Source organism: Cyclopterus lumpus, chromosome 4, assembly GCF_009769545.1.
Source record: "Cyclopterus lumpus isolate fCycLum1 chromosome 4, fCycLum1.pri, whole genome shotgun sequence".
Classification (NCBI taxonomy): Eukaryota; Metazoa; Chordata; class Actinopteri; order Perciformes; family Cyclopteridae; genus Cyclopterus; species Cyclopterus lumpus.
This window is the reverse complement of record NC_046969.1, coordinates 14535286-14550379: the sequence shown is the minus strand read 5'-3', so window position 1 is coordinate 14550379 and position 15094 is coordinate 14535286. Positions and strand designations below refer to the sequence as shown.

The 15094-nt window shown below is 39.5% G+C and overlaps 2 protein-coding genes across 2 annotated transcripts; both read right to left on the bottom strand.

The window, feature by feature from the left end:
* Positions 1-2142: 2142 nt before the first annotated feature.
* On the bottom strand, positions 2143-8457 carry kcnn1b (potassium intermediate/small conductance calcium-activated channel, subfamily N, member 1b). The gene is given in 10 exon segments (XM_034530395.1): positions 2143-2421; positions 2902-2971; positions 3203-3207; positions 3869-4000; positions 4218-4328; positions 4688-4829; positions 5234-5652; positions 6123-6218; positions 6482-6916; positions 7324-8457. Coding segments are annotated over 10 exon segments (2823 nt in total).
* Positions 8458-11047: 2590 nt separating this feature from the next.
* ccdc124 (coiled-coil domain containing 124) lies at positions 11048-14961 on the bottom strand. Its single transcript, XM_034531649.1, has 5 exons — positions 14862-14961; positions 14069-14246; positions 12940-13138; positions 12711-12816; positions 11048-12556 (listed from the first exon to the last, which is right to left on the bottom strand). The coding sequence occupies exons 2-5, from the start codon at positions 14225-14227 to the stop codon at positions 12352-12354; spliced, it is 669 nt and encodes a 222-aa protein (XP_034387540.1). The 5' UTR covers positions 14228-14246; positions 14862-14961; the 3' UTR covers positions 11048-12351.
* Positions 14962-15094: the final 133 nt, after the last annotated feature.

Below are 15094 nucleotides of genomic sequence, written 5' to 3'. Positions count from 1 at the left end.
ACCCCGCCTACTCTAAAAATACAGCTTCGCCATTGGATGAATTCCTCCGAGAAAATCGAGTTCATTGGCTAAGAGAGCTGTCAGTTTGTAATGTGACTGGAGCTTAGCCTCAGCGCGCGAAACGACATTCTCGTGGGTGCAGCTCGCCTTCGGACACTTATCGCGAGATTATAACGCGCCCTCGACCCCGGTACCCGGAGAGACAGATGGTAGTTCTTGTAAACAACCTCACTGGTAGAGCTGTTTATCATGTCTGATGTGTGACTGCTTCGGTATTTGGTTATACTATGAGTTTACTTCCTCAAACAAATCGTCAAAATGTGTTAAACGTGTATGATTGACTTAACGCTGCTTAATTATAATGTAAAAGTACCTCCCCTTCTAAAAGTGAATGAGGCAAACGCAGTTCAAACTGGAGCATTGGAAATAAGCAGGTGCGTGTGTGAGAGGGGGATTTGTATTTGGGTATATGGGTGCATGTTTGCTTGCAAAATTGCTATATGACCTACACAGTGCAGTATACCCTCTTCTGTCACTTACTTTTGCTAAATCTCTGCTATTTGTTTAGTGGCTAATGTTGTATAATAAGCTTCTGGTAGGGGTTTCCTTGTATTGTGGTCCCACTGATTCATGTGACCACAGCATCCCCAGCTCAAGTCTGGTCTTCTAATGTTAGGCCCAGGCCTATCTGTCACTATAGTTTCAACTATCAACTGAAGCAACACAAATAGTAAATAGTGAGTTGCTCTGTTGGTGCAGGGTTGCCATACTGAGACACAGAAACATTATGTGTAATGTCATTTCCCAAGAGAAGTTTCACTTTATTCAAGAGTCCTGCCATGACAAACATAAAGAAACCTATGACAGAGTTCTGGGAAACCAATCTTTATTCCTTTTGTATTAAAATAAGTCTGACATATAATACTGAGTGGCTTACAAGTTCTTAAATATTGAAAGTATAAGTCATATTAATGGTGTGCAGGCTAAGGCTAGGGAAACACAAAGCCAGATTTCTGAGCTTTAAATAATGTTAATTATTTATTGAATATTAATTAACTTTATTTCTATTGAACGATTTTCAAGTTTACAACTTTAAACGATACTTAACTTTGGCCTAAACAGGAACATTTTACAAGAAGCAGCCAATCACAAAACATACATTATATCTCAAATGAGCAGAACAAAAATAGAAGGGCGTGAGTAAATAAGTGAACAAGTTGCAGTGTTAAATGAATGTTATACCTTTAGGAAATAACATGTCTGACCATCTGAAAAAAATTCTAAGAATGAAATCTTAGGCAGTACCAGATCATTATTGCTTTAAGAGTAACACATTATAATTCTAATTACATACACATTAGAAAATATGTTCTCTATTTACTCTAAACTGCAGAAAAAAATTGTCCTAATAGAACAGGAAAAACAACAACTCTTAGATGTATGGGAAACCTTTCTGATATTTTTCATAGTTCATTAGAGAAACCAGCCAGTGACAATCCCACTTCTGAGAGGGCTATCAATTAGTAATCAAAGCTGCTATCATTATGTTTCAAGAACCTGTTCCAGGTCCACAATGGCATAATGAAAGATGAGTATCTTTTCAGAAATTAATATTGCAAGATAGGTGGGTAAAAACAAGAAAAGCTTATCCCGATGAGGTCTGTAAGCTCATTTGTGTCCTCAAACAATTGGGGAGAAATTATTCCCTCATGTATTGCTTAGGAGTGAACTCAATTAGACTGTATAATATGAGCTAATTTAATCATATATTTGATTGACGAATACATTGTAATTCTCCATATAGCTTACAAATCATCTTCCAATGTATCTCTGGAGTAAGAAAATGTGAGTGATGTGCGTACATTTGGAGGTGAAAACCCAGTCCCCGGACAAACTGTGAAACAGTGAGTAGAGGAAATAAAGGGATAATGCTCTTCGCTTTAGAATCCCCTGGCTGAGGCACTTCCCTTTTCATCAGAGCTGCTCAGTATGAGACTATAGATGTAACTCTGTGTGTAACTAAATTAATGTGTTACTTAAAAAAATAAAAAAAGTAGTGAAGAAAAAAGAGTGCATGTTGAGAAAATCCTTCTCAGCATGACAAAAAGGTTGCAGACTAAAGAGGAAACCACTGTGTAAGGCCTATGAGCTGTATGGGGTCTCTGGTCTTGGACAGAGCTGCCTGGCAGGGACTGAACAGCACTCAGAGCTCAGGGAGGATGACAGGAAGTGGACACGACAGGCCAAGTCGTCCAGGAAATCCTTCTGTAGCTTTGTTATTGCTTGAGAAAGCACAACAGGCAGCGACTGCACGCTGAGAAGGATGGAGTCCAGTTTCTCTTCCAGAGCTACAATCCTCCTGTCCAGCTCCTCACTTCGATGTTGAAGCTCCAACACCAGATCATACATCATGTTCTGAGTCTGGAAAGCAACAGGAAGGAGAGTGGGTACATCTGACTTTACAGGATGTTTGGGTGTGAGTGTAGCAGCAAAACTCTCTCCACATTTTTTGTACGAACAGATTATGATTGCAGAAAAGTTTTGAGATTTTATTTCAACGGCCAAACAAAAAGAACGTTTTGTAATACGTCATAATTTGTCAGCTATTAATGCACTGACATAAGGCACATTTATATCTGTCTAATGTTTTTTTTCCACAAGAAAAGTAAAATAAACACTTTACAAATTCTGGCTGGAGGATTCACGTTTCCACATCACACTTGTATAAGTTTCATATTGGACCATGATTGACTTTCAAACTAATTGTGATGTAACAAAATCCCACTCTTACGTACACGTTTAAAAGCACAGAGACACTTTCTCTTTCTCTCTTTAGTGGATGAATATGAAACCAGCCTTCTATAATGTCTCACTCTGCACATGCATACTGCATATACAAACCTTGGCAAGGTCAGCAACTGTATTGGCCTGATCAGCCAGTTTCCTTTGCTCCATTTTGACTCTTCGCAGTCTGAAATTGAGAATGAGAACAAAAGTATGTGCCAAATGAAATAAATGCAAAGTTTGTCTTGATAAGAATTGAAATCATGGCCTTAATAAATATAAGAATAGACATGCCAGAAAACATTTACTTTGAAACACAGGAAGTAATTTTGAAATACAGGAAGTTACTTCGTGCTTCATTCAGGGAAAGAAAACAAGTCTCAAATTGAAGAACTTCACCGCAAATATTTTACAAAACCGCTGCTTGAATTGAAGATAAATGTGGAGCTCCTGAAGTTATGAAGATATATATTATTTATTTATGTATTCAACTTCCCACATTGTTCACACAAAAGAAAACAGTATGCAGTGAAGTTCTTCGTCTTCATTACAGTTTCACTTCACTTCACTCTAAAGATAGTGTGTTAATAATTAGTGTGATAATAATTAGTATGATAATAATAGTGTGTTAATAATAAGTGCCTTAATAATTAGTGTTTTAATAGTAAGTGTTTTAATAATTAGTGTTATAATAATTAGTGTTTTGATAGTAAGTGTGTTAATAATTAGTGTGTTAATAATTAGTGTTGTAATAATTAGTTTGACCTATGACCTAGGCAACAAAACCTCCACACAAAAAAACCTCCAGAAAATAAATTCAACTAAATGGATCCAGGAGCAAGGAAGAGTCTAAATTAATTGGACATAAAAAAACGAAAGTTGCATAATCCAGCACTCTAGTATTTAGTCAGGAGACTAAAGAGTCACTTAATAAAATAAATGCAAAGTTTGTTTTGATAATAATTGAAATAATGGTCTTAATAAATATAAGAATAGACATCCCAGCAAACTGCAACTACCCATCTATGTGAGTTTATTTGGGTTTGTTTTAACTCTGCAGTCCCGGGTGATGACATTTCTATACCTACTGGTGGATGGCTTGCAGAAATTTACGCTGATGGTGGCGTACTTTGGCACGGTCAACCTTCTTTACGAGCTTGGTGTTTTTGTAGATGAGCCACGTCTCCCTTAAGACATTGGCTGCTGTGTTTTTTACCTAAGGAGGATAGAAAATCATACGGATAAAAGTGCAGAAGAGGGATTTATTGAATTGTTTCTGTTATTGTTTGTTTGTTTTGGTCTACTGTACGGCATCATTTTCTTGATTTGGTTCTTCTGTAAAGTTCTTTGAGATAGAGATCAGACAAAACATAAACTGACCCAATATGTAAAAAAAAAAATAAACAAAACACAAATTGGACAATAAATTTGACCTTTTTGTAGAGTTGAGTGTCCATCATGAAGTTATGGACGTGCTTTTCGGCTCTGGTGAGTTCTGATTTCCTTGCAACAACGGCGACCACTAATGCTGTACAGCCTGCTCCCTAAGAAAAAGAGCAGTGGATAGTGACTCTGTGTCATACTGTGGCCTTAATGTCATCTTTATAATGTTATTTAGGTGACATTGTTGTAAAGTCGAATCAATTCAAGCTTTAATAAGCAGAAGTGAAATAATAATGATGACGTGGCACTAAAATAATTATGTATAACAGTGTTAGTGTCAGGTAAACCGTTTTGTAAAAACCTCTAACATTTTAAGAAAACTATGTTGTGTTTATATTCTTTTTCCTTTGATTGGTTTACAAATATATTTACAAATAATGAAATTCACTATAAAATGTAGGGCAAAAGAATGTTTGGGATTACCCTCCACCACATTGTACTGTATCTGTACAAATCTCACCATGATTCCTGTCAGCAGGCAAACCCCCTTCCCGCAGTAGGTGTGAGGGACCATATCGCCGTAGCCGATGGACAGGAAGGTGATGGAGATTAGCCACATTGCTCCAAGGAAGGTACTGGTCACCTCCTGTGCATCGTGATACCTATGGACACATGACACCTGGATGTAAACCCTGAAGGCTGAAAGACTTTGCATCTTCGCTCAGTTACACTAAGTAAAATGTTTTACAAGTAGACTATCACAGAGTTTAGTTATCCCCTATTTGAATATCTTTGAAAAAGCACAAACTTATGATATTGAAGCAATGCAATTGGTTACCAATGGAGGTATAAGTGCTTAAATACTTTGCTTAAATGTATTGGGGTGAGAGGTACAATATTTGCCTATGAAATATAATGGGGTTAAAGTATAAAGTAGCAGAATATGGAAATACTCAAGTAAAGTACAATACTTAAGTAAATGTATGTACTTAGTTACTTTCCACCATTGTTGGGTACTAAGGGAAGAAAAGAAAGAGTGGGACGATCGGGAGTTTTAAACTGATACCTTTCACATACACGCACGGTCCATGCTGCAATGATCCAACAGGACACACTGAAGACCAGCAGGACTGTGCCAGGGCAGATGGTCATCAGAGTCTTCATGACAAAACGAGTGTCAAAGCTGATCTTGTTGAGCGCCCCGATACTGCGGGAGGAAGCGTCCGTGAACAGCTTGCTGTGAAGCAGCATGACCCGGCCAATGAGGTAGAGGCGCAGGAACATTGGTACAGAGAGGATGATGTCAATGTCAGCGTCCGCCACTGATGCTGTGTAGCTGAAGGCCAGTCGAGCAGTCCAGGTGAACACATACTGGCCCGGGATTGGATGGATGGCACAGATAAGGAGCTCAAACGCAACAAAGAGAATCCGCTCAAAGGTCATCGCTATCCTCCAATCGTCTGCTCCGTTATCCACCATGAAGAGCTGTAGTGGGATTTCAGGGTGATGCATTTTGCATCTTAAATGACCCACATAACTCAAAAGCAGAGAAATATTAATGCTAAATGTTTTGTTTGGACTGTAGATTTGGAATTACATTTTTATTGATGCAATTGAGATGTTTCTTTTTCACAGTAGAATGTTTCTAAAACAAGTAGTGAAATGACTAGTTAAGCATTGTTAAATTTAGAAGATTTGTCAGCAGGTTTGGCATTTCATCCAACTGAGCTAATAGATCTTCCACTGCATACCGTGAAACAATATGTTTTTAAAACATATTTCTGGTGACTTTTATGACCCAGGATGTAATACAAATCAGATCAAATTGGCAAGTTTGTCCAGTCAGAGTACTAAGAATACCCTGGTATTAGGTTTTCTAGGATAAAAATAAGGTTAACCAAGGGAACCAAGGACTATAGGTATGCAGGGAGTTCTCTTCATTTGTATCCACATACCTGGATTTCCCTTGCATGGTACATCACAATGAGTCCAAGAAGAATAGCAGTGGAGATGCTGATCAGGCCTTTCAGTACATATGAACACATGGATTCCTATAAATAATGGAGACAAAAACATAAACATGATGAGTGGAGCCAGTTTTGAAGACACAATGACGAACCAAAACAATAAAAGTAGGCGTCCTGGAAGTGAAGAAGGTTGTCGTTAGCATTCTGTTTTGAAAAGTTAGGGTTCTATAATTTGTCAGTTCTAGTGATGTTTTGTTAGCATAAACAGATTTGTTTCTGCTGTACGGTACACTTTTTTGTATACATACTTCATGAATACAGTGATTCTGAAGACTACAGTACCACACCTTGCTGTAAAATCCCCTCGACAGCTCAGTCTCGATGACCATAACGATGATGCCAAACATCCCACAGACCAAGGCGTAGTCACTCAACTGTTTGCGCTTTCCAAAGAGAACTTTTCTCTGGCCCAGCCGGTAGCTAATGTCCTTGGTCTTCTTCTGTGGTACGCTGACTTCCTCTCTGGTCAGGTTCTCACTGTTGGCCTTACTGGAATCTTCTCTGATGACTTTGGAGAAGGCATCCTCTAGCACGGCACTATGAAGAAGCTGAAGAGGCTGTTGACCCGAGTAAAGATCTGCAAGACTGGATCTTAAATTGCCATGGCTGCTTAGCGGTCGCACCGCGTCCCCGTTGACTATGTCACCGGTGTCTAAGGCGGAGGTAGGTGGAGTGTGTTTGGGGAGGGAGAGTCTTGATCTACTGTGGTGCTGAGGGTTTGTCTGCAAAAGAAAGTAACACAGACAACACACCGTATGCTGAGAGACAGAGGACTGCGAATATAAGAAAATATATTTTGCCTTTACAATCATGAACTGGACTTGGATTTTGATAGACAATATTATTTGAAACTTGCAACAATGCAATAACTTTCTTCTTAACTGTGCTGTCTTTTGTTTTCTTGTTCCTTAACAGACTGGTATAATGTCTTTCAAGACGTGTTACAAGATCTTTTTTATTTTTTTTTAAAGGTAATGAAGTTTAGTTACAATGCTGCCTTTTCACAAAAACATTTCCATAAGCTGTATTAAATGTGTGTGTGTGTGTGTGTGGGGGGGGGGGGGGGGGGGGGGGGAATACCTCCCAGCACAAGTCTGGAAGTAACAGCATTTAAAGAAAATTCATGTACCTGACTTTGTCGCTGTCTAGCTCTCTTTGTCACTAAATCCTGGTTCTCAAGTGAGCTATAATGGCTGGTATAGAAGGACTGGACACTTTTGTTACTGGCTGGAGTAGACGACCTCTGTACCCGCGGAGTGCTGGTCAAAGGGTTGCAAGGGAGATGTCGACACTTGAGGCCGATGGAGGGATCTCCAGGTGACTTGCAGGTCTCATCACCGCTCATCGAGCAGTTAGAGTCTTGTTTTTGACATTGCTGAACTAACAGTGGTTCTTTGCCAAAAAGCTCTCTCCAGTTGAAGTCTGCAGTGACAGCAGGCTGAGGGTGTTGGTAGAGCGTCTGATTTGTCTCAACACACTCAATGGAGTTCAGAGGAATGTTGAATAAAGTTGCTTGGTTGCTCTCTTTAAGTTGCAAATGATTGCAAGGCTGTTGTTGAAATAGCTTCTTTTGACTTTCTTGGTCACTGCAGCGGAGCAGGAAATTCTCCTGTGGATGGTTTGTTGCAGGTTTCAAAAGATCCTTTTGATTTGTTTGCTGTGGTAAAACCTGGCAAGTGGTCAACGCTTGGGTGCTTTGGGGAAAAGGCTGAGTGTGTGGTGAAGATGAAAGGCTTCTCTTGTTTGAAACTCTGGAGAGACAGTCTTGCTGGACGGTGCCTTGTTTTGATTGAGGATGAAAACTCGAAGCCTTTGGAGGTTGGTGTGCATCAAGACAGGAACAACCACATCTGTCATTGTGGTTTGGATGTCCCACACTGGAGCCAGCTTTCTCCGCTGATGGCGAGTCATCTCCAACACTGCTAACCTGGCCACAAAGCAGCAGCCAGTCATGATCACTCAGCTGTGATAAGGTTAGGTTTCTGGTTTTCATTGGCGACATCTGGACTGAATCTCTTGGTGGACTGATTCCATTAGATTTTTCGTGAGGTGAGGATGAAACACAGCACAGACTTGTTTCTTGTGGGGAAGAAGATGTTTCCACAGAGGTACCTGAGTATCGATCAGGCATCCCATCAGGAGGTTTTGTCGGTGGTGATGGACCTCCTGAAGTAGCATGCTCGTGGTCCCCATCATGGAAGACTTCACCTGTTGAGTCAAGACGTCGCGTTGCGTTGGTGGGTTTAACCAGAATCAACCTCATGGCATCACTGCAGAGCTGAAATGAGATTACACTCAAATAATTTTTGTTTTACATGTAACTGAGAAAGAAGGGAGATCAGAAAGATGAAGATGACATGCAGCAAATGTCCATGAATGATGTGCACACAGTATCCATGTTTTTCTCTTCTATTTTTTTGCCACAGACATAGCCCCTAAATGAGCTTAAGGTACAACGACTGGGCTGCAGAAGTATCCTGGAATGGACTAAATTAAAATCTGAGGACCTTTAAAGATGTTTTCACAGACAACATAGAAACAAGTGTTATTTTTCTTTAGAAATAAAGTATTCTAATTAAAAAGTGTATTACAATATCTTAGTCCTTAAAGTCATTTGACTAATAACACACACTACTGTGTTTACACTCAGAGTATTTATTGAAAGAAAAATCATCACTGTTGTAAAAGTAATGATTTGCTTTATCTCAGATTGTGTGTACAGCTGGTTATAAATGTGAAACATTCTGTCAAAAGCAGATGTGGTCCCCCTCTTAGCATACTGGACATGGAAATCTGAAAGAATTATCACTAATAAACATTCTATTTTTTGAAAGAATTTCATTATTTAATTTTTATAGTTCCAGAGTCTTTATTCAAGTACTACCAATACAGGTTTAAGAAGAGGATGTAATTTGGTGTAATCATCTTTTTTGTCATTTTCACTGACAAATTTGAACAGTGAAAAAGGCTAAAAAAAACAAAACAAAGACCTCAGTTATCATTTTTGAACCACTGAAAAGTGCAAATTTAAATATATTTTTAGAACAAATGACATCCTGATGCAACGCACTTGACAACTGATACTACATAGTATATACTATGTTTCACATGAAGCTAATTCTGCAAATAAGTGCACCCTTAAATAAACTTGGGGAAATGAGTTGATGCAAACAACTGTAATAGTTCATCTTAACAACTAAGGCATCATTTTCTAAAAATGCAATATCATTATTCCCAATGGTAGTCTTTTTTTTACTTTAACTCTTCAACTTCAATTTAAATCTCAATTTCCATAATCTTTTCCATAACAAATACAAAATAATGTATGAACAAATCCTGACTACTACTGATGATCCTTACCTTTTTCTTCCATGAGTTATTTTTCTCCAAACTTGAAAAAGCAGCTTACTACTGGCAAAAGCTCCCGCTTGCAGAACACAAGTGTGAAGAAGAAGAGAAGCCTGAGTGGCTGCTGGACAGCGGCTTCCCTCCTCCCAGTACAAACACTTGATAAAGGAGCTTTGGAGACGGCTTTCCTTTGAAAGTAATCATTAGAATTCAACATGAAGAAAGGAAAAGGCAGCAGCAGCTGGCCTGGTAAAGGGTTGAAATGCAAATTTACAGGGAGTGTGAGGGTGCAGCGACAGGTTAGGATGCAGAAAAACAAAAACCTGGAACATCAGACCAGTGTTAAGGCAGAACATCACACGTACAAGCTCAAAGAAATCCCTATAAATTGGGAGTAGACTGATTGGGTGCAATATGAAATAAAAGGAGCTTTCAATGCAAACAAGGAAAACAAAAAGGTCAGTTTAATGTGTCATTGAAGCTCTGTGGTTCAAAGGCCTTGACAGAGGCTCTTATCTCCTCCGCCACAACAGCCTGGCTGGACAAAAGTGGTCTTTTTTTCAAATCTGCTTCTGAATAAATCCATCCAAGTGCAAATTCTCTTCAGATGTATCCTAACAAATGTAACAACATGAACACCATTTTAATACTTATATTAAAAGATTATATCAAAGAAATACCACTGTTCAAAATCGTGATTCAGTCAGCAAGAGTGTTGTTTTCTCAACCAAGCTCTTTTCTAATGTTGCTCGTTACAATTTGTGTAGAAAACATGAAACAGGTCCAACTCCTCTACTTTTGTATAATTCACCAAACATTTAAATTCTTTAAATGGCTACACTTGCTTAGGATATTTCCCTTTACTTTCCAGGGCTGTTGAAAAGCCTCCCAACTCCAAAAAAACACAGCAGATACTCGTTCTTCTTGTTTTATCCCCATGTTACTTACATTTAAGACCACTATAGCTCAGGTTTTAGTCTGGCCTGGACAAACCTACCGATCCTAAAGCTTGCTGCCTCAGCAGCTCAGTATGTGAATGTTGCTGTGCTGGAGAAAACCTTTGTGGCCAACGGCAGCACTGGACGCCATTGCTGGCCACATAACTGAATGCAAAACGCCATTCAATAGCAATAACTATGGTATGACACATGGCTCGGTCCAAAATTAAATCCTACATCAAAATGCAAATGATGGGATACAGAAAAACAAAACACCATTTATTTCCCTAATGCTCATTTTATTGTTTCAATTAACTGGAATTAAAATGTTTGTTTTCAGACTGAATGTAAGAAGCCTCTGTCTGTAAATGTCTGTCCCTCAAGTTTCTGGAAAAGCACTCATCCAATCGACTCCACACATTGCAGTGTCGTGCAAAGTTGTTTGAAAAAGCGATTCTTGAGAAAGATGGAAGCAGCAATAGCAAAGGTCAAACAAACAGCCCAGCAGTGAGTCAATGCACTAGTTTCTTGAAATAACAGTGCGTGTCCCAGCATTTATATGACTTATTTTAGGAAACAGGTTTATTTCATTCATGCACACTGAAGCATGATATCACACTTTAAAACACAGCACCAATACAGCTGAGGGTTTGGATCATAACCCAAGTCTTCTTTGTTCATAGGTCGCCATCAATTTACACTGATAGGATCATCGAAGTCACTGCTGGCTAAAGTCACTGCTGGCTAAAGGCCAAAAGGGGCTGCCAAAGAAGATAAGAGAGGAAAAATACAGCTACATTTGAGGTCTGGAGATGGTTAAGACTGTTTCTATCATTTTGTTCACTTTACAGAGACACATTTGTCGTGTAAACCTGAGGAAGCTTTATGCAAAAACAAATTCTGGAGTAATAAAATATCATAGAGCATCTGTGGGCCTTTAGACTTGGCTGAATTAGTTCACCCTTTCACTGTAGCTAAGTTAAAAAGGCAATGAAGTGACAGTGTCTTAAAAGTAAATATATACCAGGCCTCTGACCAGATTTGAAGCATTGAATCAAGTGTCACATTAGGATTTTACTAGAAACTACATGACCAATTCTGATCTAAGCACATATTTCAGAGGATGTGACGAGAGGCATCGGCCGACTATTATGTCAGACAGTCACATGGCTAAATAGCCAATGAACAATTCGTATTTGGAAGACTTGAGATTCAGCATTTTGACTCTTAATCCACTGGCAACAGTGGATTTGATGTTCAATGATAAACTATTTTGCTATTTAAACAAACAACTCCTTTGAAGAAAATGTGTTGTCACTTGTCAAAGTAACTATGAAAAGGAAAGAAAAAAAATGTGATTTGCAGCCATTTTAAAGCTATTTTAAAGGCAGCCTTGATTTTAGCTGGTGAGCATTGTTTACCCCGGACACAAAATGGCAACAGTCTTCTAAAAGTTAAACTGTAACTCAAAATTGTTTTGGATTTCAGTGTGTGACTTGATTTGTGCCTCCTAACAGCAAAGAAGGAGTAGAAAGCAACAAGAGATGTTGATGATCGAGTGGTGAACTTTAATAAGTTTCTCTCAAAACATCTGACTTCCCACCTCCCCAGAAGTGCTTTAAAAAAAATGGAATTAAATGTATTAGATGCTGATGAGGATCACTTGTGACCTTGGCAGGGGAGAATGAGCTTCTCCTCTGTAGTGACTGAAACAACCAAGCCATCTGGCTTTGGAGTGATTATTTCTGGGCAGAAAGGGGTGAAACTCTCATTAGCAACAACCATTTTTAAATTAAATTAGATTTTTCAATGACAGCCTCGGCAGACAGTTTTTTTCAAATGGGGGGGGGGGGGGGGGGTAAAGTGTGCATTCACTTTGAGTTGTAGGTGGAAAAGCGTTGGTTCAGGGGGTTCTCTGGCGACTTCATCCACTCCTTCTTCAACTGTTGCTTCAGCTGTGACAGCCTCATGTTAGGGTTCTCCTGTTTTAGGCGAGGCATGTTGGCCTCCTCAAAAGCAGCAAACGCTGCTTTCATCCTCCGCTCCGGGTGGTGGTCCAAGTCCCCAGGTCCCGTGCTAGAGACCGGAAGAGAGGGTGTAATGACGGCTTGTTAAAATTCTCATGTCATCAATGTTGTTTTATAGGCCTATGTTTTATAGAAACCTAATTCAAATCAACATCAATCTAATCACAAGCACGATAGGATGTCACACACAGTACAAGTGGTACCTGAGCACAGCGATGGCATCTTCTATTGTTCTGGCTTGTATGGTTCCTTCATCAGGGATAATTTGGTTCACGTTCTCTTCCAGTGGAGTCTCCAGATGGCTCTTTTCTGTGGGAAGAAATTGTATTTTATGGTAAGAAACTGATTTCCAAAACAGCGATTGCATCTCCACACATGTTATCTTCATTCTAACCAGCACACTTCTGTTGTCAACTTAAAACTGAAATGTACCTTTTTGCTTGAGCTCCTGCTCCTGCTGTTGCTGAATCTCATTCTGAAGCACCTCATCAATCTGGGCACGAGTCACTTTTCCTCCAGGTCCAGCCTCCCTCAGGGATCTGCCTTTTATGCTAGAAGTCTCCTCATCCAGAAGTCGTTGGGATTCCTTTTTCCTCTCCAAAAGCTCGAGCCTCTTCTTCTCCTTGTCATCCTGCAAAAGGCCGAAAGCGGTCTCATCAGACTTTTGCTCATAAGAATACACGTTGTCTTAAAGTAGTTTGGCCACAATATGTATAATGATACATGCAATCACTTAAAATGGTAAATGGACTGTATCGCGCTTTTCTAGTCTTCCAAACACAAATCGCTTGAACACTAGATGTCATCATTCACCCATTCACACACTGATGACAGGAGCTACTATGCAAGGTGCCACCTGCCTATCAGGAGTAGCTAACATTCATACACCATAGGCACAGCTACGGGAGCAATTTGGGGTTAAGAATCTTGGCCATGGACACATCAACATAGCTAGCGGAGCAGGAGATCGAACCACCGATTGTTAAGTATACCTCAGTTCCTCCATTTTTTACATTACATTTTATTTTGCTGATGCTTTTATCCAAAGCAATTTACAATCATGTTACATTCATACACCGTAGACACAGCTATAGAGAGCAATTTGGGGTTAAGTGTCTTGCTCAAGGACACATCGACTAGGGCATTGAACCACCGATCCCCTGATTGAAAGACGGACCTGCTAACCACTGACCCAACAGTTTTTGTTGACTGTACACACTTGCTAACCCCAATGTCCTACTGGGAATAATTGGGACAGGGATGTCGTATGTGTACAGATTGTAAAGCCCTCTGAGGCAAATTCGTAAATTTGTGATATTGGGCAATATAAAATAAAATGAATTGAATTGAATTACCATTTCATCCCATTTAGATTTAGACCCATGGTAACATAAATGCAAAATAAGAGATTTCCTATACAATTACTTCTGCTAAAAGTCAAGCTGACTGTACACACATTATCCAAGAAGTAGCAAAAAAAAAGAAAATCATCAAAACAGTTCATTCTTGAAGCCCAAGTAAGCAGCACAACTATGAACATGACACGGAAGGGATGGCTCACCTTTCTCTGCCCTTTTTTGAGAACATGTTTGTCTGTTTCTTGCCACAGAGCATCCTCTTCCTGTTTCTTCTTGCAGGCGTCTGCCACTGCCTTCACCTCGGCCTTGCGGGCTTTGGCTGTGGCCGCCTTGGAGTTCTCGCCCTGGAATTTCTTTGGCATCCCAAAAGCTGCTCTTCAGCTGAGAGACAACAAAAGACAAGAGACCAATGAGAGGAGTTTGACTGACGAGATAGTTTTAAAGGCTGATTTTAATGATATAACTAGCAGCTTTGTTTTTATCCAAATGGCAAAGATTAATTGTTTTGTTAAATGCAAAACATGCAGTCAATATGTTACGAGTAGTGTGCAGCACTTCTTGTTAGATAGATGAATAGGTAACGCCAGTTAATACAACGTTTCCTATATAAGCTTGTTTTTTACCCGTTAATAAAGTAACGAAACAGAAGCCAGTTAATAGACAATGATTCTTGTAAACGTTAGATGACTAACGTTACCATGACTAAGCATCAATTTGAAAAGATTGGTTCTCAAACACACAGGTTAAGAAAACAGACGAGATGGCAAGAGGAGTTTAACTAAACCATAACTGGATTTTCTAAAATGACACAAACGACTGCAGTTTTGCTTTGTGTAACGTTAGCTAACGTTAGTTAGCCATAACTAGCTGACATTAGTCTTATAAACAAGAATGCTTTGCTTGTCAAGTAGCCGGTCATTCCCTATTTCAATTTGACCAACATCTAGCGGAGAGGATAATGACCACAATACACAAAGTATACACATCGTTTCATACCAGTATTAGAAGAGAAACAGGTCTCAAGTAGACGACTGTTGGCTGTTATTTCGAAGAGGCATCTGCCACCTCCGAAAGAGCGCGCATTCTGATGACGTATGGTCTCCGATGGTTAAAGGGAAAGATATATGGGCTGGACAGTCTTTCAGGTGTTGTGATTTTTCAGACTTTATACTCCACTAACGTAAAACACTGACGTTTAGATAAGTCCTCTTTAGCTTTCGGATCGATAC

Bases quoted from the DNA above. Each gene is read 5' to 3' on its own strand.
- ccdc124 (XM_034531649.1), bottom strand. From the start codon at position 14,227: ATGCCAAAGAAATTCCAGGGCGAGAACTCCAAGGCGGCCACAGCCAAA. The intron at 13,139-14,068 runs GTGAGCCATCCC...GGCCTTTTGCAG, and splicing joins TCAAAAAAGGGCAGAGAAAG to GATGACAAGGAGAAGAAGAG. The intron at 12,817-12,939 runs GTACATTTCAGT...TTCTTCCCACAG, and splicing joins GCAGGAGCTCAAGCAAAAAG to AAAAGAGCCATCTGGAGACT.